This window comes from Pimephales promelas, chromosome 1 (assembly GCF_988280905.1).
Source record: "Pimephales promelas chromosome 1, fPimPro1.hap1.1, whole genome shotgun sequence".
Classification (NCBI taxonomy): Eukaryota; Metazoa; Chordata; class Actinopteri; order Cypriniformes; family Leuciscidae; genus Pimephales; species Pimephales promelas.
In genome coordinates this window covers 9,268,692-9,295,968 of record NC_142769.1, presented here as the reverse complement: position 1 = coordinate 9,295,968, position 27,277 = coordinate 9,268,692, and the positions used below count along the sequence as shown (strand labels likewise).

General features: G+C 37.3%; 2 protein-coding genes and 1 pseudogene across 4 annotated transcripts in view; 2 read left to right on the top strand and 1 right to left on the bottom strand.

Annotated features, from left to right (window-relative positions):
* The first annotated feature begins 107 nt into the window (after positions 1-107).
* Positions 108-4,960, top strand: slc35c1 (solute carrier family 35 member C1). Its single transcript, XM_039669661.2, has 3 exons — positions 108-221; positions 587-1,092; positions 4,230-4,960. Exons 1-3 carry the CDS (start codon positions 178-180, stop codon positions 4,799-4,801), a joined length of 1,122 nt encoding a protein of 373 aa, XP_039525595.2. The 5' UTR covers positions 108-177; the 3' UTR covers positions 4,802-4,960.
* Positions 4,961-7,960: 3,000 nt separating this feature from the next.
* Positions 7,961-10,934, bottom strand: LOC148998333 (E3 SUMO-protein ligase KIAA1586-like; annotated as a pseudogene).
* A 5,296-nt stretch (positions 10,935-16,230) lies between these two features.
* Positions 16,231-27,277, top strand: part of LOC120477835 (RAS guanyl-releasing protein 2) — a 51,458-nt gene continuing 40,411 nt past the window's right edge. For all 3 annotated transcript variants that reach the window (XM_039669741.2, XM_039669740.2, XM_039669739.2), the window contains exon 1: positions 16,231-16,600. The gene's annotated coding sequence lies outside the window, so the exon portion shown is untranslated. The remainder of the gene's footprint in view (positions 16,601-27,277) is intronic.

Genomic DNA, 27,277 nt, shown 5'->3' with positions numbered 1-27,277 from the left:
TGATGGGACTAAAGTCTATGTTCACACAGATATTAATGTAGCGATAACAATCAAAAACGTAGGCATACTACGGTAGTTTTTTTAATGCTCTATTGTGAACATCAAATAGCATGTACAGTGTAAGTCTTAAGGGAAAGGAGGAGTTAGAAAATAAAAACACTTCCTGATGTAGTACTAATGTGCAATGCAAATGGTTTGGAGCAAGTCAGACGTCTACTAAGGTAAGACTCAGGTATCAAATTCTAACATAGTTTTACATTTTTAAACGTTACAAACAAAAAATTCAAAGTTATTTTATTGTTGTTAAGGTAAGATAAAAAAAAAATGGCACCTCAAAACGATCCCCTAGTGTTTGTTTTATTGTGAGAGTATGTGCAGTTGAATGTTTAATAGCTAGGTGAGGGTATCCCTTTAAGAAACGCGGAACAGGGAAGTTGTCGACCACTCTGGCTATCGCCTGACTGTCGCTTTTCTCATGTCCAGCTCACAGATTCACAGAGAGCCGGCGCGAAATGTTGCTGTTATTATGAAATAACTAATGTTCATTTACATTGTTCTTCTTCATTTATTCCTGAAACATGAACAGGTCCCAACTCAAACGATCCAGAATATTAAGAATGGCCTTCACAGACTACAATCGTCCGGGGGGCAAAGAAGAGACATTTATTCTTAAAGCGACAAAAATCGCGTTGGTTGTGACTCTCTACTGGTTCGTTTCTATTTCCATGGTATTCTTGAACAACGACCTGTTAGACAACAAGGAACTAGATGCCCCTGTCTTCATCACATTTTTCCAGTGTGTTGTTAGTGTTGGATTATGTTTGCTCATGAACTTTCTCGCAAATTTTTGTCCTGGATATGTGGATTTCCCGACTTTAAAATTTGATTTGCGAGTGTCTAGAGAGATGTTGCCGTTGACGATCGTGTTCATCAGCATGATCACATTCAACAACCTGTGCCTAAAACATGTGGGAGTTGCTTTCTATACGGTTGGCCGCTCTCTTTCCACCGTATTTAATGTTATTTTGTCGTACACTGTTTTAAAACAATCAACCTCCTTGTACGCGGTGCTGTGTTGTGGAGTCATTCTAGGTGAGTATCAACCCCTCCCCATCTCTCTTACCAAACAGAAATTAACATACAAATAGAAACACGTTTCCTCAATGCAAATAAAATAATTATTGAAACATTTAATAATATGAGTTTTAAAACATCTATAATTAATCGAATCGTGAGGCAAGTAAAGATGCACACTTCTAATAAAAATAATAATCATTTTGATTCTAAGAAAATAAGTCTACACCAAGTCTATAAGGATTACGTCAAATAAAAACATGGAGAGCCAATCAGAATCCACCTGGCTCGAGCATTTAAAATGCCCCTATTTAATTATGCTATTTTAAAGTTTCTCCGACAACGGGTTTACATGCATCAAAGGTCAAAAAAAACTTTCATTTCCTCGTAATATACATTTGTATGGCAGGCTGTTATAGGTTAAATTGTTACCAGCTTTACTTGTCTAATTGCATTGTTACATGTAGATCACTCTAATTTAGGGTGACCAACTGTCCTGTTTTCATATAACAATTTTCTATCCATACAGAGGAGGCATAACTTACTTTAAATGTATTGAAATTAATAAGGTATCTTTGAGTAAACTTCGAGTATCATTTGAGTTGGCCCATGTGTTTGCTGGGCTGAGTGTCCTGGTTTTTGGTAATCAAAATATGGTCACCCTATCTAATTATTACTAGTAAAAATAACAACTACAGAACTATCTAAAAAAATATATTGCTAGTAAGAATTAAAATTACAGAGCTCTCCAATTCTTACTAGTCACAATGACAATTTGAGAGCTCTACTACACTGGAGAGCTCTCTAATTGTCATTGTGATACATATGACTTGTAAAAATGTATCTGTTGGGTCTACAGATACATTTTTACTAGTCATATGTATCCATTGACTTCCATTCATTTTTTAATAATGGAGCTCTACAATTGAATTCTAATTAGTAACAATTACAACTAGAGAGCTCTCTTATTCAGTTGTTAGTAGTAAGAATGCAATTGCAGAGCTATTTAATTCAATTACAGAGCTCTGCAATTATACATATCTTTAATTAGTTTTTAGTAAAAATTAAATTAGAGAGCTCTGCATTCTTACTAGTTAAATTGAATTAGAGAGCTCTCTAATTGTAATTGTTACAAGTATTAATTGAATTAGAGAGCTTTCTAATTGTAATTGCTACTAGTAAGAATTTAATTTAAAACTAGTAAAAATGCAATTATGATGAGTGGCATTACTCATTGTAATTGCATTTTACAAGTAATATTTCAATAAGGGAACGATTTTAGCTTGTGTTTTGGTTTGCAATAAATTTGCACATCACCACATTTTTAATGATTCTCAAGCCTCGTCAGATGAATCAATCTCTCTGAATCCTTCCTTTCCACGAGCTACTCTGCTTTGATTGGCCAGACAGCTCAGTCGGTTTTGATTGGTTTACTATGGTGGCCCAGTAGTGCACAACACTACGAAATTTAAAAAGCAAACATAAGTCCGCAACACAATGAAATAAAGCCACAACACAACGAAATGAATCCACAGCATAACGGAAATTAGCCACAACACAACCGAAAATATACAACACAACAAAATAAAGCCACAACATAATGGAAATGCTCCCGACCACTAGAGGGCTCTCAGGGCACTGTAAAGTTAGTTTTCCTTGCCATTGTTCTATAGTCAGCAGTCTTAATATATCAATAGGTTTATGTAACTATTTTATCGTCATAAAATATACTTCAAAATATCCTACATGAATTATAGCTGCGAGAATGATTTGACGTGCTACCACAGAGCCTGATGGGAACGTCTGGCAATTCCAATTTGGCAAGTGGTTACAACGTATAACTTATAATATAATTTAATAAATAAAAACAAAAAACAATTTGTTGAATTGCAGAATTACAGGAAGGTATTGGCACAATTTCAGCTTCCATCATGTTAATAGCGAATCCGACATGGCACAAGCGTTGAGACTGATTAGTTTATTGCAGAGCCATAGAGAGAAAGAGTTGTGACGCTCTTTGATGTTCCCTCCTAAATCATTCATTTGTACATGCACAGTGTAATTATTTATTTTTTATGTTGGTTGGAACTCTGAACGGACTGCCACTGCAGAACTCTTTGGGTGATCACGAAGGTAGGCTAATGGCTGAATCGGAATTTATAAGCAAGACCACTGGAATCAATAGCCTAATACAGCCCAGTTGTGCTAAAATAAATATCAAGAGACGTCCATCATCAAATGAAAGCCGCTAAAGCCAGTGCTACTACCCATGCGATAATAAACACTAAGCTTTTCCATCCAAAAAAAAGAGCTTATCTTAGTAATATACAGTATTTATATCAAATACCATTTATCAGCATATTGTAATCCTATGCTGCGCATCCCTGCGTGTTTAATAAGCAGAGTTTATGCGCGTTGTGGACCCGCCTATAGGCGCACGTTTTTAACACGCTCGTTAAATAACAAAAACAAGTATTGCGCCATTGACTTTAGACCAGGTTTCAGTTGCTCGATGGCGCAGTCTATTTCAGTTTCCTCAAAATAGCAACGCGCCATCAATGCGCCTTAACACACCTCGTTTTCAGACCAACAGCCCATTTTTGTGCGAACAGATGGGCGCAAATGCATTTGCTATTTAAACAACGTGGCGCAGGACGTGAAAATGATAAACGCGTCGGGCTGAAACTAGCAAAAAATAAAAAATAAATAAATTGTGTTGCGCGTGGCACTGCATTGCACCGTGTGTATGATTGGGCCCTAAAGGTGCAGTGTTTCTTTACAAAGTGGCATCACCAACTAGCCTACTGGCCTTGTATACATCTAACATTTTAATGTTCTTTTCATTTTTTGTTTGGACAACGTTGTTGTCTGTACCTGAAAAAAGCAAAGGGAAAAAAACGTACCTTTCTTAATACATAATTATTTGATATATATATATATATATATATATATATATATATATATATATATATATATATATATATATATATATAATATTAGAATCAACATAAATGTTATTCTTCACTGGTTTGAGTTTATACTTACTGTTTCCCAGTGACTGTGAGGATCAAGTTCATCCTCACAGTAGTGTCGATGTCGGGTCCTGCTGCAAAAGAGGAATGCTGAAAGTTTGTGCTTTGTTCTTTGCCTTTCAGGTGGATTCTGGCTGGGTGTGGACCAAGAATCTGTGGCAGGTTCCCTTTCTTGGACAGGCGTCATTTTCGGTGTAGTTGCCAGCCTTTGCGTATCTCTCAATGCCATCTACACAAAGAAAGTGTTGCCAGTGGTGGATGGAAATATCTGGAAGCTCTCCTTCTACAACAACCTCAATGCTAGTGTACTTTTCATTCCCATTATGGTCATATTAGGGGAATTTAAAAGCGTGTTTGAGTTTAGCCGACTGACACATTTACATTTTTGGGGCATGATGATTTTAGGTGGAGTCTTCGGCTTTGCAATTGGATACGTGACGGGACTTCAGATCAAATTCACCAGTCCATTGACGCACAATGTGTCCGGCACAGCCAAATCCTGTGCACAGACTGTGATGGCAGTCGTCTACTGGGCGTCCAGTAAGAGTGCACTGTGGTGGACAAGCAATTTGATGGTGCTGGGTGGGTCCTGTGCCTACACCTGGGTCAAAGGAGTTGAGATGAAGAAAGTGCAAGTGCCTGTGGAAACACAAATCACAAACACAGAGAAAACTAAAGATGACCCAGGGGTGTAAAAATATTTTGGGAATTACTTTGTTGGAGAGACTGTCTGTTTAGTACACACGAACACACACACACACACACACATATATATATATATATATATGAATATTTGATGTATGAACATTACCTTTGTAGTGTAAATTATTATTATTAAAACCTTTTTAATATTACTCTCTAACTTTTTTTTTTAAACAACACCATATTTCCAGCAACATAGTTCCTGAACCTGACAGATCAAGTACTAAAAATAAAAGTAATAAAAAATAAAATAAGCTATCTCTTAAATAAATGGATATATAAGTATTAATTGCATCAATCAATATGACATGGTGCTAAATTAAGGCTATAGACTATAGTATTTTATTTAATTCAGTCCAGAAAACGTAGATTAAAACGATCGATTCATATGGATTTCTTTTATCATATAAATATTATAATATAAATATCTGATTTCATTAATTTCATATATATTAATTTATGTTCCAAAAATGAATGAAAGTGTTTTGAAACCTTTGAACTTGTTGCACAGACTTGTTTGTTTAAGGTGGTGCATCTCTATTGTGAAGGTGTAACATGATTGCCTATGGTTAAAAGACAAAGCAACAGATGGGGATTAACCTGTTCCTTGGGATGGTGTTATTTATTCACTGCATTGTGTCCTGTTATAGGACACTAAAAGTCTAATTACAACAAATGTCTGGTTTGGATTTCTGGGCATTTACACATGAGTTAACAAATACTGATAAATGAAACAAGATTTTTTTTTGAATGATGTCTCCATATTTTTTTATATATTACTTGTTACTTGCTGGTTTATTATTATACTGTATAACATAACATTAGCTCAAAGAAGCACAGATCAACCTTGTGCTGCTGCCTGTGATCACATCAAGGATCAGCCAAAAATCCACATGCATCTTAAAAAGCGGATGTTTCCGAAAATGGTGTGCCACATTTTTGTCCCATGTAGTGGTTTAGAGGAAAATTAAATCAAAGGAGCCTTTTACCCCTTAGCCCCGTTGTACCCTATACAGTAGGCCTACTGTACATTCGTCACACAAGGTAATACTTTAATCGAATCAAATTGATACAACGTGTACTGCAGCGGTGTCCAAACCTGTTAATCAAGGGCCATTTTCTGTTTAAATGAGTTTAGCTTCAGCCCTTAATTAAACACACATGAACCAGCTAATCAGGATATTCCAGATTACTAGAAACTGTCATTGGAGCAAAAAGTGGCACGAAAGAAAACTGCCATGCAAGGATTCTTCAAATTGAGATAGCCTTGATGACGTGGCTGTCGAGATACGTACTACAGTAGGTTGGTTCACTTAGATGCAGCCTAACGTTTGAGAAGCACCTATGTGTGTCAATGTCCTAAAATAAAGGCAGAGCATTGATTTATAATGGAGATTAAACTGACTGAACTGCTTAGGCTTCTTCGGATGCACCCTTTGTTTCTTGTGAAATGAAGGCTAAAACAGAACGATTCTTTTGTGGCCTTGTCTAAAAAAAAAAACGATCTGCCCTTCATGGCCTTCGAAGGTGTGTCCTTTGAAGGATGCAGTCTCTGAATTGGGACGCAGCTCAATTCTAACGCATCTTAAATCTGCAGTGGTCAGGGGCCTGTTTCAGAAAGGAGGTTAAGTGAAAACTCTGAGTATGTTAACCCTGAAATGAGGGAAACTCTGGGTTTTCCGTTTCAGAAAGGGGGCTATATCAAACCCAAGAAAGCAGAGTAAGTCAAGCCCGTTTCTGAAAGAGAGGTAACTTATACTCAGAATCAGTTACCATGGTACCTAACCTGGTTGGCAGCAGGTTTTCTTCAGTAAACCCAGAGTTTCTTGCGGTCTCCTCCCCTTTTTTACATATATATATATATATATATGTTTTACATATATGTATATGTTCCTTGGTGTATATGTCTATGTATCAACCTCAACTACTTGATTAATACGGAGAGGAGAGACAAGAAACTGCACTTTTAATGCTTTCAAATTAACAATATGCAACGACATGAATTATTCTTGAATTGATCAAAGTGTGTAGAGGGAGAAGGTTACATAAAAAAATATACCTTTTAAAAATGTATGTTAAATCCATTATTGTTTTATACTGAATTGGTCTATAGTTTATGCAGTGGCCTATTTAATGTCATATTTTATTTTAAATTACAGAATAATTAAGAGTAATCCCTTTAATTAAATTACAATATTTAGATTACTTGGTAATTAATTATACCCAACACCTCTTTTTGTCTGGCGCTGTTGCCATGGTGACTCATAATATCTGCGCTCCATTGTTAATGGCTTTTTTATAGTTGTGGTGCACGCGCTTAGAGTCAGTCAACTCAGAGTTGATTGAACTAACTCATTTTCAGCTGTTCTGAAACCGAAAACTCAGAGTTTCCCATCTCAGCAGGGTAAGTCAACTCAGAGTTCAAGCTTTAACAGAGTTTGTTGTACCTCCTTATTAAAAACAGGCCCCAGGTGTTAACCTCATATACAACGATCTGTGTCGACATGAAAACCCTCATCTGCAGTCTGTGCCCTCGGCTCACAGCTCCACCATGGAAGAGAGAGAATGAGGAGCTAGGCTAATATCCTGAAGGGTTGGGTGAGAGAGGAATGCGGACAATAGTCTGCATGCATGATCTCATCATCAGGGTAGGGTTGCACCAGCATTTCAAATTCTTACTCTGGAACTAGAGCGTAAAGTCCAAACTAGAGGCTTAGGCTACTAGCTAGTTTGTATAAAATGATCTGACAGTGCTATCAGATTGCCCTACCAATATATAATATGTGTTTGTTTATTTTTATACTACAGATACTCACACTATGTAGAACTTTTCAGCTGTTGTGAAATATTACTTGATTAGCTGGTTCATTAGCTGTTTGATTAGGGTTGGAGCTAAACAGCAGGGTTGGAGACACATGTTCTAAATATTGACAACAGCGCCATCTGGTGGCTAATAAAATATTACCACAGCGATCCGTAACTAGAAAGCATGGGATCAGGTTTTGAAAAATGAATAGAGGAATGCATTGACGTCACTTTCCCGCCAGAACAACCCCCCTCAGCCTGACGTGGCAAAAGATCTGCTGCATGACTTAATTTAATAGGGGAAACTGCGAAAATGCGACTTAAACGAACAATTTTATCAATTTAAACTAAATGTTGGACTCAATATAGTGTTCTGATCCAAAATATTCCAAAGCTTGAGCTGTCAGTGCCTCCTATGATTTCTCTCCTAGGGGGTCTTTGAATAATGCTAGCACTCTGACGGTGAGCTTTAGAAGCTGGTCTGCTCTCAAAAGTGTGATTGAATGGGCCAGGAGTTGCTCAGACAGGTTTGCAAGTCAGACAGACAGTGCATTGTACATGATTCCAAGGTCACACAGGAATTCCTTGCTTTTGACGTGCCAGGCCTTTGTAAGTTTGTTCTGTTTGCCGTTTCTTGTTGGTCTCCCGCAGCATTTTCAAAATGTCTGTTGAGTAGAGGCTTCTGGCCACCCATTGTGTATTTAAAACTCTGCCAATTTTCAGGACTGTGAACCCACTTCTTGTGCGGCTTCTAGAAGCTCCAGTGAATTTTTATTGGACTGACTGTAGAGATTATGGATCTGGTTGCCACACCAGAGTTCTTGTCTAACATGACACTGGCTCCATCTGAAACAAATGAGACCTGTGGATTATTTTGAAGCAACTCTTCACTAAAACCTGCAGTGTCCAAACAGTTAAGTAGAGCGGCTTCTATATCCTTTTGGCTCTCCAGCTCAACCAGCTGCAGAAACATTCAGAAGTTGCTCCATTTACTGAGGCTTTCAAGTTGACAATCATGGCAAATTTGTGGCTGAGAGATGTAGCCTCGTCAATGAGAACAGACAACTTGCTTGAAGATGACACAATACTGTGAACAATTGTTTTTCTGCATCTCTTTTGCTGTTCCACATTTTTTTTAAGAACTGTACCTTGAGTGCAAACTAGTGGCCATGTTGACATAATTTTTTTCCTCAATGAGATTGTCATGGTCAGTGAAAGGTCGGTTTATCTGTCTCAGCCAACATAGTCTCTGACACAGATCTCACAAAATTTCCAAGTAAATCCTGTCCACCATTTTCAGCGAGCTCCTGGGCTATTTCGAGTGCCCTGGATGCCTCATGTCGTCGTATCTTGTTCCTCAAAGAGGCCAGAGATGTGGATCTGTTTGTGTTTGGTACTGGATCTTAAAGTACCCACTCCTCAGATATGGACACTTTTTTCTGTGAGGATGCCAGTTGATTTTGTTGGGCCACACCATTTCTTCCTTTCACCCCTCTGGATTGTCTTGGTGAGGTAAACAGGATAAGTAATCAGCAATAATATTGCTCTTACCTGGACAATGCTCAATTGTAAACTTATATGGTTGCAGAGCCCGACACCAGCGCGTTATCCTGGAGTTACTATTTTGTATTGATTGCATCCACTTCATTGCCCTGTGGTCTGTTTGCAATGTGAATTCTGTAGTAATATCTGATAGTCCACAGCCCACTTAATAGCAAGGCCTTCCTTCTCTATGGTAGAGTATCTTCTCTCTCTATCAAACTTGAGTTTTCTACTCAAAAACAGCACAGGTTTTTCAGTCCCAGATTTTGACTTGGGCCAGACCTGCTCAAAGTCGTACGTCAGAGGCATCCACCTATAAGAAAAACCTCTTCGAAAAGTTAGGACTCTGCAAAACTGGCTCTTGGCATAACATATCTTTAAAGGTGCCCTAGAATTTGAAATTGATTTTTATCTTGACATAGTGAAAAAACAAGAGTTCAGTACATGAACATGACCCAAAGTGAGTCAACTTTTTTGATTTTAAATAGTGTGTAATGTTGCTGTTGGTGCGTGCACAGTATCTGCAAAGTTTAGTGTAAGCAGAGATATCGTCTTTTAAAAATCAGGAAGTATATTGCCTAAAAAAGACTCGATTGGGACTACAGCTGGGTTTTAGACGTTACTAACCCATACATTTGCATCAACCCTCCCTCCGGAATATGCAGAAAAGGGCATGACCATATTTCTGTGGCTTCATTTTAAATGTATTTGCATAATTCCAGACGTAGCCTTGTGTTTTATTTATTTTTTTTCAAATGCCAGCATTGGCTTTATAGCCACTAGGCTACTTATGCTATTTTGTGTCTACGACAAACGTGTACAAACATTATGGACCTGAATTTTGTATAAGTATTGATGTTGTAAATGTATTTTTCATGTATATACAGTATGCTTTATGACGTTATTTTCGATTTGATCAAGAACGTAAACTAATGCCGACTCTGTTTGTGTTTAACATTAGTAGCCAGAAATATTTAGTAAGAGCTGTGTGTGGTGAGGTTCTGTTTGCCTCTCTTCATCACCGCTTTCTCTGTCTGATTCTGCCTCAAACTGATACTGCATTTTGACACTATTATTTACATCTGGACCGGAGCTCATGACATGCACGTTTCGCCCGTAAAGGTAATGGGCGTTAACCTTCCGGACAATGTGAGCGACAGTTTAGCCAATCACAACACACCGGCTCAAACTAACCAATCTGAGCCCACTGCCTGTTTCTGAGGGAGTGGTTTCATAGACTCAGGAAGTCAACCGCTCGTTCGAGGACAGAGGAGAGCGTGGCTGACAATAAAGGTGAAGTTTATGAAAAATAAAACCTTTTAAAAAAGAAAAACCACAAGCACCCCATTAAACAATCATGCAAAGAAAAAAAGCAAAGTTGAAAAAGAACCTGTAAAACCATATCTGTACTTTTTTTAAAATGCCCTTAAATAAGCCACATACCTTCTAGATATAAGAGACAAAAATAAAACATTATTTCAACAAATTCTAGGGCACCTTTAAGGGATTTGAAAGCTTCTTCACATTCACTTGCCCAATGAAACTTAGTGGGGCTATTTTTAGTTAAATCAGTTAATGATGTGCCAAGAGTTTCCTAAAGTGTTGGCGATATGTCTCCTACTTTATATGTCCTCCTTTACACCTCCGTTGGTTGTACTTAGCGAGTACTGCAGCCTTGATGTCCTCGTAGAAACCAGATTGTCGTTCATCCACCCCCGCAAATGCTTCGAAGGCCTTCTCTGTCAACAAAGTGACCACTCGAGTCGCCCATTCATCCATTAGCCATCCCCAAGTTCTTGCAATGTGTTCAAAATGAATGACAACTCTCCACACCTTCCCCCTCCTTGGTGAGGTAAGGTGGTGAGTATGCTGGCTGACTTGTTTTTCAAATCCCCATTCATTTCTAGGTTTTTGACAAATGCCGCCCTTTAAGTCATGCAGTTCACTGTATCCTCTTCTCCCTCTCAGAGCAAAACAGGATGTGCTCTGGTAATTCGTTGAGGACCAGCATGACCTTTAGCAGTCATCTTGATATTTCAAGGAATATCAAAAGTTTGCTACAGGTCCAACAAACACCCTTTTTGTCTTCATCATCAAACAGTTGGACTCTTTTTATAGATCTTTTTTATAGATTTTTACAGATCTCCTCCCCCTACATTCAAACAATCCAATGTCAATCACCATTTGGATATTATAAAGTAATATTAGGAACATTTACACTTTATTCTACAAACATCAATTCAAGCATCTTCTTCGTCATGCTCTATTTCAACTAAAAAACCCTATAAGCATTTAGAAACCACATGCATTTAATGCAGAAACATCCTCAGTTGAACTCCTCCTCCTCAGGACGGTATATATGTGGCTTCCTGTTTGTGGACCTCTCCTATTAAAAAGGCTCAAAGGAGAAGGTAAGACAAAAGAAAACCAAACCAAGCATAGTAAGACAAAAGAAAACCAAACCAAGCATAGTTTGTCCCCGGGGGTGCGTTTCCTTAGCCTGGTTCTACCAGACTCTCGTACATGAACGAAAATGAAATTGAGCGGAAGTGCGTAGGCGGGCGCAGCCAGGCTAGCGTTTCCTGTCGACGTAGGAAAAATCAACTAGCTTGTCATCGTTGGAAAAATCAACTAGCTAGTCACGTCTGTTTCCCGAAACCCATTGTCGCAAAGTATCATTCAACCACGTTGGTTTCGCACGTGGTGGAGATAACTACTTTTAATGAAACTGTTTGAGATCCAATTAACGCTAGATTTATTTTATATAAATTAAAGACATGTCATCTGATGACTATTTCTAATTGTTCTCAGTTGTTTTGCTTTATTACCAGACTCAATATTTGGCTCGTTCTTACATAGCCTAGTAGAGCACATTCGCACATGCGCACTCTTCAAACACGTTACTTCAAATCTTTTGACAAACTAAAAGACGTAAATTCCATTTGTATGTATGCTGAATAAAAGACACCGGTTGAACTGAATGTCAGCTTGCTTATTTTGCTCAAGATAAGGATTTATTACCTCCAAATGTCATGCAATATAGAAATGATGCTTCTAACCACAGGTCGCGAGCTGTCCTTCAAACCACACAACTTTGCGATGCTGTTTGCGAATGTTCGTTGGAACGATTGTTTCGGGAAACACCGACTCGTTGAAATATGCTGATAACAACAGAACTTGCGACCATAGTTGGCTAACGATGCTTTCGGGAAACGTACCCCTGAGTGATAAGCAGTCTGACATTATAACCATAAACAAAACGATACTTGTTCTATCTCCATGCAGCATATATTTTCTGGCTTTGTGGGCATCGCAAAGCTTCTAGGATGTACATCACACGCATCACACACAAGACCAGCGTCGGCCAATAGTGAGCCTATGTGTAATGTGCAACCTATGCGTGCAACACAGAAGCTTTGCTCAATATCACTACGTGAAATCTCAAGGGCCTATAAATAAATAAATAAATAAATAAATATAATTAAAATAAAACTATAAATACAGTTATTAATATACAGACATGAAGTACACCCAGAAATTCTTGTACAATACAGTTAACTTATCCAATGGCTGTCTGTAAATTTGTAAGACACACACACACACACACACTTATCTAGTTTGAACTGGAATGGAATGTGGTCCAAAATGTGAAACAGTTTCAGTCACTAAATAAAACACTCCACATGTATCCTAGCTTTTGAAATGAATCTGTTATTGTTCACTTCATTCTGTGTAAATTGTTCATTGATGAGGAAAGACGGGATGTTCAGGGAAACTCCTTCTGGCAAAATGTCGCCATAACCAAAATGTCTGCCATAACCATATCGCCAAGATGTAAATTTTGGAGAAGTCCACAGTTGACTGTTATTGCCTTGTCTGAGCTCAAATTTAGAAAGAAGCACTTCCAAAAACAGGACAATAAAAGCCACTCAAGTAAAATATTGAACTCTGTCAGGACTATTAGAAATTTGATTAAAGGAAAAAATTTACTTCTGTTTCTCCAATTGTTTTTTCAGTTTTAATTCTCTTCCCTCAGCATCTCATTCTCCACCTCAAGTGCCACAAGACTTTTTTTTGAAGTAGGGTCCCAACAGTTACCATGTCAGCATCCGTTCCCTCATCCTTACCATTGCTACGGACCATTTGTTTCTTTTGTTTAGGAAGATGGCTGAGGTGCTCTGGGAATTGGAAAGTCTTTTCCTCATTCCAAGCAAATCTTGAGGGCCCAGCAAATTTATATATATATATATATATATATATATATACAGTGCCCTCCACAATTATTGGCACCCCTGTTTAAGATGTGGTTGAGGACTTTTAAAAATTCTCCCTTTTTTTTTAAACAACATAGAACCCAAATGCAAAAAAAGAGAAAAATCCAACCTTTTATTTAAGTACATGACTTTGGTGGTAAAAAAAATGTAAAAATTTAGAAAAATAAAAACTTCAAATCCTGTGTCCCACAATTATTGGCACCCCTAACAATTCCGCTGAAAAATGTAATTGATTTTTAAAAAAATATATATTTTCTGTAGTTGCTAATGTTGGTCAGGATATCTAGGAACTTTTAATTAGTAATTCATGACTTCCTATTTCCCTGGGGTATAAATATGACATGACACAGAGGCCTAATTCTCTTACCCATTTGTCAACATGGCAAAGACAAGAGAACACACCATTCAAGTAAGGCAGATGTGTGATGACCTTTAAAAGTCAGGCAATGGCTACAAGAAAATAGCCACTCACCTTATATTGCCCATATCTAAAGTTAGAGGAATCATTAAGAAGTTTAAAACAACAGGAACAGTGACAAACAAGGCTGAAAGAGGTCCCAAGTTTATCTTGCCACAACGCACTGTGAGGAGGATGCTAAGAAAAGTAAAAAAAAAAGTCCTAAGCTCACTGTCACAGAATTGCATCAAATAGTGGCATCTTGGGGTCACAAAATCTCCAAAACAACCATCAGACGCTCTCTACATGCCAACAAGATGTTTGGGAGGCATGCTAGGAAAAAGCCTTTTCTCACTAACACTGACAAACGTAAACGTCTGGAGTTTGCCAAGCGGCACTGGGACTTCATCTGGGATCGTGTGCTTTGGTCGGATGAGACTAAGATTGAGCTTTTTGGCAACAAACACTCTAAGTGGATCTGGTGTAAAACAAAATATGTGTATGCCGAAAAAGTACCTCATGCCCACCGTGAAGTATGGTGGAGGATCTGTGATGCTGTGGGCCTGTTTCTCTTCCAAAGGCCCTGGGAACCTTGTTAGGGTGCATGGCATTATGAACGCTTTGAACTACCAGGACATTTTAAATAAAAACCTGATGGCCTCTGCCAGAAAGCTGAAGATGGGTCGTCATTGGGTCTTTCAGCAGGATAATGATCCAAAACGTTGGCAAAATCTACACAAAAATGGTTCAGTCACAAACTCAAGGTCCTCCCATGGCCATCTCAGTCCCCAGACCTCAATCCAATCGAAAACCTGTGGGGTGAGCTAAAGAGGAGAGTGCACAAGAGAGGGCCCAGGATACTGGATAATCTAGAAAGATTTTGCAAAGAAGAATGGTCAAAGATCCCTCTCTCTGTGTTCTTCAATCTTGTGAAATGTTATAGGAGGAGATTAAGTGCTGTCTTGTTGGCAAAAGGGGGTTGTACAAAGTATTAACATCAGGGGTGCCAATAATTGTGGGACACATGATTTGAAGTTTTTATTTTTTTAAATTTTAAAAAAAAAATTTACCACCAAAGTAATGTACTTAAATAAAAGATTGGATTTTTCTCTTTTTTTGCATCTGGATTCTATGTTGTTTAAAAAAAAGGGAGAATTTTTAAAAGTCCTCGACCACATCTTAAACAGGGGTGCCAATAATTGTGGAGGGCACTGTATATATATATATATATATATATATATATATATATATATATATTTAATTTTCACAATTTAAACCCACAGATGTCAAAATTACCCTGTAACATTGCACAAGAACATATTTAGCCAGAAGTATAGCCTACATTTTATTAACAACAGACGTACATTTTTTGCCTGGAATATATTAAAAGAATAGGTGCCTGTTATTTTTTAACTAATTAAATAATTTGCTTGTATATCTGCTTGTTACTCCCCTTATTACCCCAAACTTAACATATTGTTCCCTTATACCTACACGGAAGTACACTATAATTACAGAAATGTACATCGTAATTTCAGTGTACTTACGAAGTTATTTGCAGGTTGTATATCTGCTTGTTACCCCTTTATTACCCCAAACTTAACATATTGTTCCCTTATACTTATGAAGTACACATAAACGTACACCGTAATTTCTGTGTACTTACCCAGTTGTTTGCGGGTCGTAAAATAAAGTGTTACCAAATAGTTTTGCTTATTTTTATTGCTAAGTTTATAGCATAATCTTTGTGTCATGCGTGTTATGCTAATTGTGTTAAGCTTAAACAGTAGAGCATTGGCGCTTGCTAGAACTGAATGTAATGTGTCCCTTAAAAATGCAATGCAAATCGCTTTGGATAAAAGTATCTGCCAAATGCATAAAATGCAAATGTAAGGTTCATCATGTCTGTTAGGTCGAACAGTAAAAAAAAAAAAAAAAAAAAAACACTAATTACAAGTGTTGAAAAATATAGTCACCAATATGCTGTATTGTAATATTGTAATACCGTAATATTTTTACTGTACATGTAACTAGCTACAAATTGTTCCAGAATGTTAAGAGCACATTCATAATTACTGTAATGATCTCATTATGTTTGCAAAAGGATGAAATGAAATGTTTCCTTAACGTTCGCATTTAAGACAAAACCACATTTTTTCTTTATAAATAAAATAAATAAATAAATAAATAAATTAACATTTTTGAACGTTCAGACCATATTCAGAAATAACAATTTTATAACTTAAAGGGAACGTTCTTGGAAAATATTTGTGTTATCAATGGAGAAGATGTAGGCATCTCCCCTCTGTCACTAAAATCGGTGTGACAGACATCTGACAGGAGGTGGCGAGATTTCATCAAAAACAGTCAACAGGTGAGACACCCCAACCAAAATAGATGCCTAGTGGGACGCCGCCTTAATGCAGTGCTCGTCGATCTCGCCCTCTAGTGCGACTAATGGACCGCCTTTACATGCATTCAGCAATCAGGGTGAGATTGCTTCACACACGCGCGGCGTCACATAACCCAGTCAGACCTTCACTCTCCGCGTTCATGTGCGCGCTCCTTGTAAATCTCCAACCTTGTGAAATCGAATAGGAAGACACTTGTGGCACAAGAGCGAAGAAGATCAGTGCGCATAGGATGCTGTTTGTGTTCATCAGAGCTTAAAAATATTTAAATATATTAGTATTTACTTAACGGATCTCCAAACTTTCAAAAAGACTGACGTGGACAGATGTGCTAAACCAGTTCTGAATCACCCGATCATCAAGGTGAGTGGGCACTGTTAGTTTGATTGGATGTCGGTGCGCGCGCGCAGCGCACTGCGTTGTTTGGGGGGTTTGAACTCATTTCTGTTTACGCATTATGCAAAGCAAAGCGTATAAGCAGAGTCTGACAGAGGCGCGTTTAGGCTACATCAGAGAGAGAAGCTTATTTCACGCCTTGCGGTTATTTTTTTTTAGTTATATAGGCTACTGACAGTTCTGTTTGTCTATTTTGCATTTGCCGTAAGCTCTTCTTGATACACCGTGTGGTGCAATGCTGATACATTGTTTAAGAAAGCTTTTCTAAGCCGTTTTGATCTTAAAGGAATGTTTTACCCTCATATTTACTCACCCTGATGTTGTTTCAAACCTCTGTATTTCTTTCTAATGGAACATCTTTCATGCTATCATAGTCAGTGGGGTCCAAATATATTTTTCTTGTTGTGGAAGAAACAAATGCACACAGGTTTGGAATGGTATGAGGGTGAGTAAAAGATTTTTGGATTTTAATTTTGGGGAGAACTAACTTTAAGCAATACAATGTAACAATACAATGTGTTCTCTGTCTCACTCTGAAGACTGAGACAGACACTTCCAAAAATGACTTCTCATGACATTATCATCAAATGAGGCATCGCTGACTTTTTCCACAAGGACTGAGGCTACAGGCAAACTGGTCAGATGGTTTCCCTGCATTTTCACACTGTAATGGATGTTTTTGGGGTAGAGTTAGAAAGGCCATGGCAGGACATTGGTCACTCACTGTTATAATGGCATGATCAACTACTGCCGGATCACTGGGGAAGACATTATTTAGACCTGACTAGTACTGAATAATCTAACATAGAGCATTTTTTTCAATGAGCCTACCCACATACAAAAAGGGACATACAATTCACTGCAGTTTCTACCTAAAAAATGAAACACAGAAACACTAGTGCACAGTGCACTATGTTATTATGAGCTCAGAATGCTTTTAACACAGTGCATGATTTGTAAACTAAAGGCCTGATATACTTCGCTCAGGGGTAAAAAGAAATTATAAATACATGACAGCAGTACGATGTTTTACCCCATTGACGGACATAAAATGGAAGAAAAAAATGCAATTGAAGTCAGTGAGGCCAATCAACAGTTTGGTTACCCATTCATTTAACAGAAGAATGAAATTCAGGTTTGGACCAACTTGAGGGTTAATTTTTTTGGTGAGCTATCCAACATTTTTAATCGCAAAATGTGCAAGGAGCAACATTTTATAATTTTACGGAAATTTAGCCACAGGCACGTTTTTCCAATGAGCGTGGGTTGAAATATACATGGATAATAAAGTAAATCAGTCTCACTGGCAGTTTGAAGAGTTATTGCCTCTAAGTAGAGCAGAGAAATAACTTACTGACCCGGGGAAAGTCAATCCCACAGCCCAGAGAGCGAGAAGCAAAGAAAAAGACATAATGGAAAGGATAATGTTCACTAATAAAGACTTAAAAGGAATGGTTGTGGAATTTATTCAGACCTATAGTGGAAAAACAAGGGCCTGAATTAAGAAAGAAAGCTGAAATATGTCATATAAATTGACACCTGCTATTGTGGAATATACACATATTTGTCTCTGTCAGACTGAGACAGACATAAAATAACAGCATATTGGAGATGAAAGCTGGATTAAGCTCAAGATTTAAAAAAAGAATGCTGCAGAGCTTTTTTTAGATAGAAGATGTGCAGAGAGGAGGTTTGCAAGAAATGACTCACCGAGAAGAATGATGAAAATTGGTGATATGTTTTACAGGAGAAAGTTTCAGTCTATCAGTGCCACTTTATTGGTTCAAAGCAGTGCTGGTCAATTGCTATACTAGTTTAATTAAGGCATGATTATGTGTGCCTGTGCGTGTGTGTTGGGTTAATTCACAAACTGTTTGATGAAACCTCATCCTCTTCTCTCATGGGTCTTTCACATTCACTGGTTAAGAATGGCAGATTCTCACAATACACACACACACACATTGCACTTTGTTGTTCTTCTATATATTTGAGTACTTTAAAAGAATATACCTAATTGCAAATTGAATGTAATGTTTTCGGACACATAATTTTGAGTTATTTGCATTTAAATTAAAATGTAATATATTAAAGGGGTGATGAACTGAGAAATCAATTTTCTTTGAGCTTTTGACATCTAAGAAGTCATTATTATGAAGGTAAAAGAGTACCGATACTAGAGCACGTAGATGTGAATTTCAGAACTTGTACAATAAATATTCGCATGTGAACGCAAAAATTTACGCTGAGATGTGCACTCACATTGTCATCTCCTGATGACAAACCGGATAAAGCCGATCAACACAAAATAGTGCAGTGCCTGGTTGTGGAAGAAGTCAGTCACTGCATAAGCTTCCTCTGGATTCCAATAGGACTGCATGGATAAACTTTATTTTTAATGACGTTCCAGCTGATGAGTTAAAACATTGTCCGTCTGTTCGCTTCATTTCACTGAGGATTGTTTTGTAAACAAGACTGGATTTGCAGACCGACTAAGAGTAAAGAACGGTGCTGTGCCGTTGGATCTGACAGGAATGGTGCAACACACGGACTCTAGGTCGAACATGTATGGGCGAATCATTCCGGTTGCCATTTTACAACATTGGACGTTTTAAAAACAATTTTCCCCAAGTGCACCGTCGGGTGATTTGAAACTCATTATAATATGCAAAACTGTTCTCCACTCACAGCAGTGGGCGTTTAGTGCGAAGTCTTCAGTGCGAGTGTAACGGAGGCCAGCTAGTAGTTGCTGTGCGAGTAAACCTCACTCCCCGATCTCAATAGGCGCTCTAGCGACAGACGCTAGAGGATGCAGTCTTTAGCCTCCTTGTTAGCGCGCCTGACTCTCATGCCGGAGACCCGAGTTCGAGGCCCGCTCGGAGCGGGTCGAGTTGGACCCGGGTGTGAGAGGTTACACGAGACATCCATAAAAACTGAGCGTTTTTCAGCTAGGCTCAAAACTAGGGTACAAAATAGCCTTTTACTTATTAATTTTGATGTTTTTGAATGCAAAAAACCAAGCAAACATCATAAGTTGACCTCAGACAACAATATAATAAAATTTAAAAAGCCAGTTCATGACCCCTTTAAATGCAATGATCTAAACTTGAGTGTTTTTTAAGCTTTAGTACATCTTTGTAGTTTCATAATTCGGTTTTCTTTGAAATTAAGGTAAAGTGCACCGTTGAATGTACATAATATCCTAATTTAATTTATGTTAAATGTACTTTAATGTCATTTCTATTGAGACTTGAACCTCACCAATTGCCTGCTATTTGCAAATAAAAACATAGTACTAGTTGGATTTCTAGTTTTTAAACTATGTTAACCTCTTTAGTAAAACATGACTGCTTTGAGATGTGAATAAACTTTTGTGTTCTGTTCTTGAGAGTTTATGGGGATCACCTGTTGGCAAACTGTACTCAGGAAGTGTTGAGGTCTACATTAAGATGCAGTATGCAAACTCTCACACACGTTTGCATCCATGCAACATGTCGACATCCCGCTGTATTAGCAAATAACTGATTAGCAATACCAGTCTGCACGTTTCTACAGAAAGTTTACAACAGTGTGCTATTCATGAAATACTCACAGACACACTGACATGCAAATATTTCTCTCTGCATGTCTAATCTTGACTATTTAGGGCTGTATACGGCCTGGCTCTTGTAGTTAGCCTGGATCTATGACATGACTTATTAAAAAAACAGGAAGCACAGCATGACCCATTCTACTGTCAAGTCGGATAAACAGGAAGACCATGTGTTTAAGAGAGTGTACTGTGTGAATATTTTAGGGTTGTTTGTACCTAATTTCTACTGCCACAAGAATGAGAGAGAGATGTGCGTGAGCAGTTATTTACTGACATCTGATGTTGGGTTTCCATGTTTTATGGGGACTTTCAATAGACATAATGATTATTATACTGTACAAACTGTATATTATTTCCCCTAATCCTAAACACAAGGCTCACAGAAAACTTTCTGCATTTTTACATAAAACAACAACAACAACATCAAAATGTAGTATGATTTATAAGCTTTTTTCCTCATGGGGACCAAAAAAAAAAAAAAGATGAAGGTAAACATTTCTGGTATTACTTTTTGCAGGGGCATTTGGTACCCATAACGTAAGGTTTACCACCCCACGCACACACTTAAAGAGAGTTTCTCATTGTGGGGTTTGTGAAAAAGAGAGAGAGAGAGTTCTGTTGTTTTGCATAACTGATTTGATAGTGCTGCATTGTATTGCTGCTGAAAGATGGATAGAAAATAGCAGAGTGAAAAACAAGTCTTCCTGTCAGCTTATTCAGTTCACCAAAATTTTACAGTAACCACAGTGCAGAGGCAAGCACGTTTGATACACCCCCCCCCCCTCCTCCTCTCATAGTTTCAGGTTTAGTGTGGGTTATTGGCATGACTCACTAAAAATTGCACTTTTGTTCTGTCTTGCCTTTTGTTGCATAGCTGTGTGCAATTAGAAACATCTAAAGTAAAAAAAAGGAACCTTTGGGGTTTCCCATCATGTGATCATTTTATGTATTTAGTAAATAATTTTGTTTAATTCATTTTTAATTGTAAAAAAATGTTATGAATTCATCAGCCCGTAAACATGCACCGAAATAACCGTTAAACACAAAAGTTTTATGCCATCATGCATCGCTTTCGAAGAGGATTTACCTAGTTAAGAAAAGTCATCATGAATATTGTAATATTTCAGCCCATTCTCATCCCAAGGCGTCATCTAACTGACGCCTTGGGAAGCATTTTGACCTGATTTTAAATACTAAATACTAGTTAAAAACCCCAATGTAATTTTCTGAAAAAGTTAGTTCAGGCAAGAATTTAAAAAACTAAGTAAATTCCATATCAGTACTTAATTCAAGCGAGTAGAAATGAAAGTGTAAATATCAACTCAATAAAATTAAGTAAAAAATACTTAACTTTTCGGATACTGGGGTTCCCATCATGCACTGGGCATCGAATAATTAATCAGGCTCATTTTTCACTGGTTTCCAGCTGTATTTGCACTGTTTTATCATTGATTTTTGTTGTCAGTATTAGTAAATTGCCATTTTGTGACATTTCGAGTAAATTTTTTGTTTAAAATGACACATTCAAACACAAAAACAACCCATCAAATGTTACCGCCATTGTGAATTGTCTACCAAGTATTGAGGTGTTTGCATTCACTTGAGGCTTAATGTCTGACATGATGTATACATAAATTACTTAGATGACCTAAGTAAAGCGCATACTATAAATGACTATTAAAGCTACAATACCTAAGATTTAGATGCCGCTAGAGGGCGCTACATTCAAAACAACAACAACGGCTTTGCTTGATGACGACGTGGAGAAACGCGGAATGATGGGAACTGTTGTTTTCAACTCCACCGTGGATAAATCAGTCAGACGGGAATCTAAAATTAGTTGTCATGGATGAGGTAAAGTTCGATTTCTATAAATGTTGCGTTTAATGACATGCTTGTTTTTCCTTAAACTGAAATAACCGCAAGAGAAGTCAGGTTTAAAAATAAATTAGTTATCACAGATGTTACTGTCACTGGACGAAGCTATGGTGGAGAGGGTTTGAAGGGGCGGGTCTCTTGCAAGGAGTTGACGTGGCTGGTCCTCCTTTTTGGTAACTTTATAAAAATAAAAAATCATGTACATTTGACACATCTTTTCATGTCGTGTACGTATTCAACCACAGCTACAGTTTCACAAAATTAACGTTAAGGGGGTCGCACACCGGACGAGCAGCTCAGCGCCGCTTCGCGCCACATATTTAAAATTCTAACACATTATTATCTATAAGTGTACACATACCGGCGGCGCCATTCGGCGTCTGTCCGCGGCGCCCGGCAGCAACGCCTCAGGACCGTGGTCAAAATCCTGCTGCGCCACAGAGTGCCATTTACATAGTTTTGTATACAATTTTAATTATTTTTGTCTCAAATCGTTGCTAATGGATCCTGACTTCGCCCTATGCTTCAATATGCATTTAGTTTTGCATTCATTTACAGAAATCAGCTGCTTGAATGACAATTGCTGGTGTTATTAGATGGTGAGATTCTCAATTCATTTAGTTAACGGATGATGATCTGAGGTAAAGTTTTCAGAATGCAGACTTAGCAACGATTGTATTTAACTGTACAGTACAATCATAACATAGAACAGACATTATCTTCATTTCCTGTCATTAAACATAACAATATTTCTGGCCATACACTGTTGAGAAAGTGCGCGTCCCGTGTTCGATAATGTTACTGTGGGGTTGTCCTAAACGTGGCACGGCGCTTCTCGTCCGGTGTGCGACCCCCTTTACAGCCAACAGTTCACATTCCGAGAATAAATGAAAAGAATAATTGTGCTCCATTCCATAACAAATGCGTGAAAGAAGCTTACGTTTGTTGCTTGATAGACGCTAACGCACAACTACAACTACCGCATTTGTCCAGGACTACACGTAGTACGAGCGGAAACCGAGGTAAGCGGATATGACGCGATTGACTCGCGACTCCCAGCTCACCCCTGCTCACATGCCCCGTTTCCTTGGTTAAAATCTCAATTTTCTCGCGATTTAAACATTGTTTGAAACATTTGGAATATTGTAAGTTATCATCTTAACTAAATATATAACACTGGCCTTGTATATTTAATGCAAAAATCTTAGGTATTCCACCTTTAAAATTCAAGATTATTGTTTTAGCGAAATGTAATACAAAGGCAAAGGAAATCGATATTAATCAACGCATTCTCACCCCAAGGCGTCACCTTTGACCATGCTTCAATATTTGACGTTTTAGGCGCCCTTTAGCGTCACTTACATGACGCGATCCTACGGCGTCATCTAACTGACGCTAAAGGAAAGCGTCAGTTAGAGGACGCGGTTAGGTTTAGGTGTGGGGTGGGGGTAGGGTACACGCGATCCTAGGGCGTCATCTAACTGACGCTAAAGGGCGCCTAAAGCGTCAGATATTGAAGCATGTCCAAATGCTTCCCAAGGCGTCAGTTAGGTGACGCCTTGGGAGTGAGAATGGGCTGTATTAATCAACCTTTTACAAGCCGAGTTAAAATTACTTATTTTTTGTAAAGTTTACTTAATTCCATATCCCAAGTAAATTTAACTTAACGATTTCTAATTAAAGCTACTGATAAATATGTTTAAGTTTTTACATGGCAAATCTTTGTAAATTTACTAGCATTTTCTGAGTGAGATAGTTTAGCAAGGTTTTTTCAAGTAAATCCTACTCCAAATTTTTTACAGTGCATGCTTCAATGTCCGACGCTTTAGGCACCCTTTAGCGTCAGTTAGATGACGCCCTAGGATCGCGTGTACCCTACCCCCACCCCAGACCTAAACCTACCCGCGTCATCTAACTGACGCTAAAGGTAAAGCGTCAGTTAGATAACGCCCTATGATCGCGTCATGTAAGTGACGCTAAAGGTTGCCTAAAGCATCGGATATTGAAGCATGGTCAAAATTGTCAGTTAGATGATGCCTTGGGATGAGAATGCGTTGAATATTTTAAGCACAACATGCCAGTAGACCTGGAAGATTGTAAAACGAGTGGTTCATTCATCCGTAAGATCTTACCTTCATACTGTGGAAATACAAACTGGAATGCAGAATACAACAAGCACAGATAAGGTTTTGGCATAATTGGTTCTTTAAAATTTTACTTAAAAAATGTAATGAAAATTGAACTGCCAAAGCATTTGCAGCATAAAAACAATCTGCAGTGTAAAATTAAGCAATACTGTGAAAAAAAAAAACCAAACAAGTAATGTTAACACATGAAATGCATATCGTTATGTCATTTATTCTCTGTGCAATACATACATAAACAGTGACTTCCGCCTTTTGTTAAGCTGCCAAACTGTTCCATTTTCAGGGCAACAGGAAGCATCTGCACTGAGATAGAACGACCAACAGAGAACATTCCCTCTATCTTTCCTGCACACACACACACACACACACACACACACACACACACACACACACACAAAGCAGCCTGGTCTTATTGTTAATGCGTAGGTATCAATACGTAATGTGTTGGTGCAAAATGTACAATTTTGTTTGAATAGATGCTGAAATGGACAATATGGACATACTGACAACATTTAAATGTAAACACTATTTTATGTATTTACAGCTAAAGAAATACAAACTTTTATGAATCTTTTATTTCATTAAGATATTTATATAATTGCCATTTTAACACTTTAGGTAAATTGTAGCCTACTAGCCCCAAACCCTTTTGTACGTCTAAAATTTGTTAATACGTACATTTTATGGTTTAGGGCTGTCAATATTGTACATTTCACTGTGTATGAAAACATAATGAAATGTACGTGTGGTAGAAGCACATGTTACTCCAAAAGAGGCGATTCCTCAACACTTAATAGCCCTATAGTGTCGGAGTCGACTCTACACTCTCAGAAAAAAAGGTACAAAAGCTGCATATTAGCACCTAAAAAGTACATATTAACACCTAAAAGGTACATATTAGTACCTAAAATGTACATATTAGCACCCAAAATATACATATTAGGACCTAAAATATACATATTAGCTCCTGAAATGTACATATTAACACTAAAAATGTACATATTAGCACCTAAAATGTACATATTAACACCTAAAATGTACATATTTGCACCTAAAATGGACATATTAGCTCCTGAAATGTACATATTAACACTAAAAATGTACATATTAGCACATAAAATGCACATATTAGCACCTAAAATGTACATTTTAACACCTAAAATGTACATATAAACACCTGAAATGTACATATTAGCACCTAAAATGTACCTATTAACACTTAAAATGTACATATTAGCACCTAAAATGTACATATGAGCACCTAAAATGCACATATTAGCACCTAAAATGTACATATTAACACCTGAAATGTACATATTAGCACCTAAAATGTACATATTAGCACCTAAAATGTACATATTAGCACCTAAAATGTACATTTTAACACCTAAAATGTACATATAAACACCTGAAATGTACATATTAGCACCTAAAATGTACCTATTAACACTTAAAATGTACATATTAGCACCTAAAATGTACACCTAAAATGTACATATTAACACCTAATGTACATATTAACACCTGAAATGTACATATTAGCACCTAAAATGTACCTATTAACACTTAAAATTTACTTATTAGCACCTGAAATGTACATATTAGCACCTAAAATGTACATATTAGCACCTGAAATGTACATATTAGCACATAAAATGTCCATATTAGCACCTAAAATGGACAAAAGTTTACCTTTTGAAAAGGTACAGCCCCAGTGACAGTTTTTGTACCTTTTTTTCTGAGAGTGTAGCACATGAATAGATTCTCTATCGAGTTATTTATAATACTGTATATTTCGACCAAGGCTTTTTCTCACAGCTTTTCCCTCTATAAAATTAAGTATTGGGAACAAATAGGAAACAATGATTATACTCATCATTTCAAAGTTAAGTCATCTTTAAACTGGACTAATTTGGCTAGTCAATATTACACACTTGAGTGTCAAAGATAGCATCCAAGTGTGTAATAATGATGGCAAACTTGTATTATTCTGTTTTGAAATGAAGTGGAGCAATCGGAGCCAATTCTATTGAATCATGATGTGAGAGTTGAAAATCGAACACCCCTGGTAAAAATACACTTGAATACTCATGAGATCAATTTGAACAGAGAGCCACAAGATTCACAGAAGGCCTTAGACAAAGACTATGTTTACACACATGTTAACATACACCCTAGTGATTATAACGATATTTAGACAACTTTATATTTTAGTATTTGACTTTTGTATTTTTGAACAGTTTGTAATGATCTAATTGATGTGATTAAGCTCATAATCATAGCAACCATGATCTTAGTGTATGCTGATTTTAATTGTAATAAACAGACGTGAAGTGTGCATGTGTTTGTGACTTGCATGGATGACAGTAAGCAGACTAAATCTGTGACCAGTAAAACATCTACTGTACGTGAGTTCATCATTTGTACTGTGCATTGGGATTTGTGAATTGGTAAAAATAACAATTCTTGGTGATTAATCAGAATAATGAAAATTGCATGTACTCTAATTATTGGAAATAATAATTACATTCAGTAGTTCCTAGCATTTTTAGACTTCAGAAGGAAATAGCAAAGTGACCAAATGGACAATCATAACAGATCTTCCCACATAAAGCCAATGTTCGTACATGGCTTGAAAAGCGCAAAAATCACGATCATTTTTGTAAGGGTCAAGAACAGTTTTTAATTGTAGAACAGACACAAGTTCTCTACATCTCCTGCTCTGTAACAACACCAGCATAACTGTACAGCTTGAAATAACTGTACAGCTATTGTAAGGCTCCAATAAAATTATGAATAAAATGTTCTCAATAAGTAAAATCAGCTATTATTACTTGTATTATTAAATTTAGATTAATATTAAATAATTATACATTTTAGTTAATTATTATTGCTCCAAAACACATACACACACTACCCACACTAAATGCAATAAAGTTGGCAGATTCTGCCTACAAAAAGGCAAGAGAGTGAGAGAAAAAACCTGTACATACATGACTGTTTGCCACATAACAAAAATAGGCGTTTCCT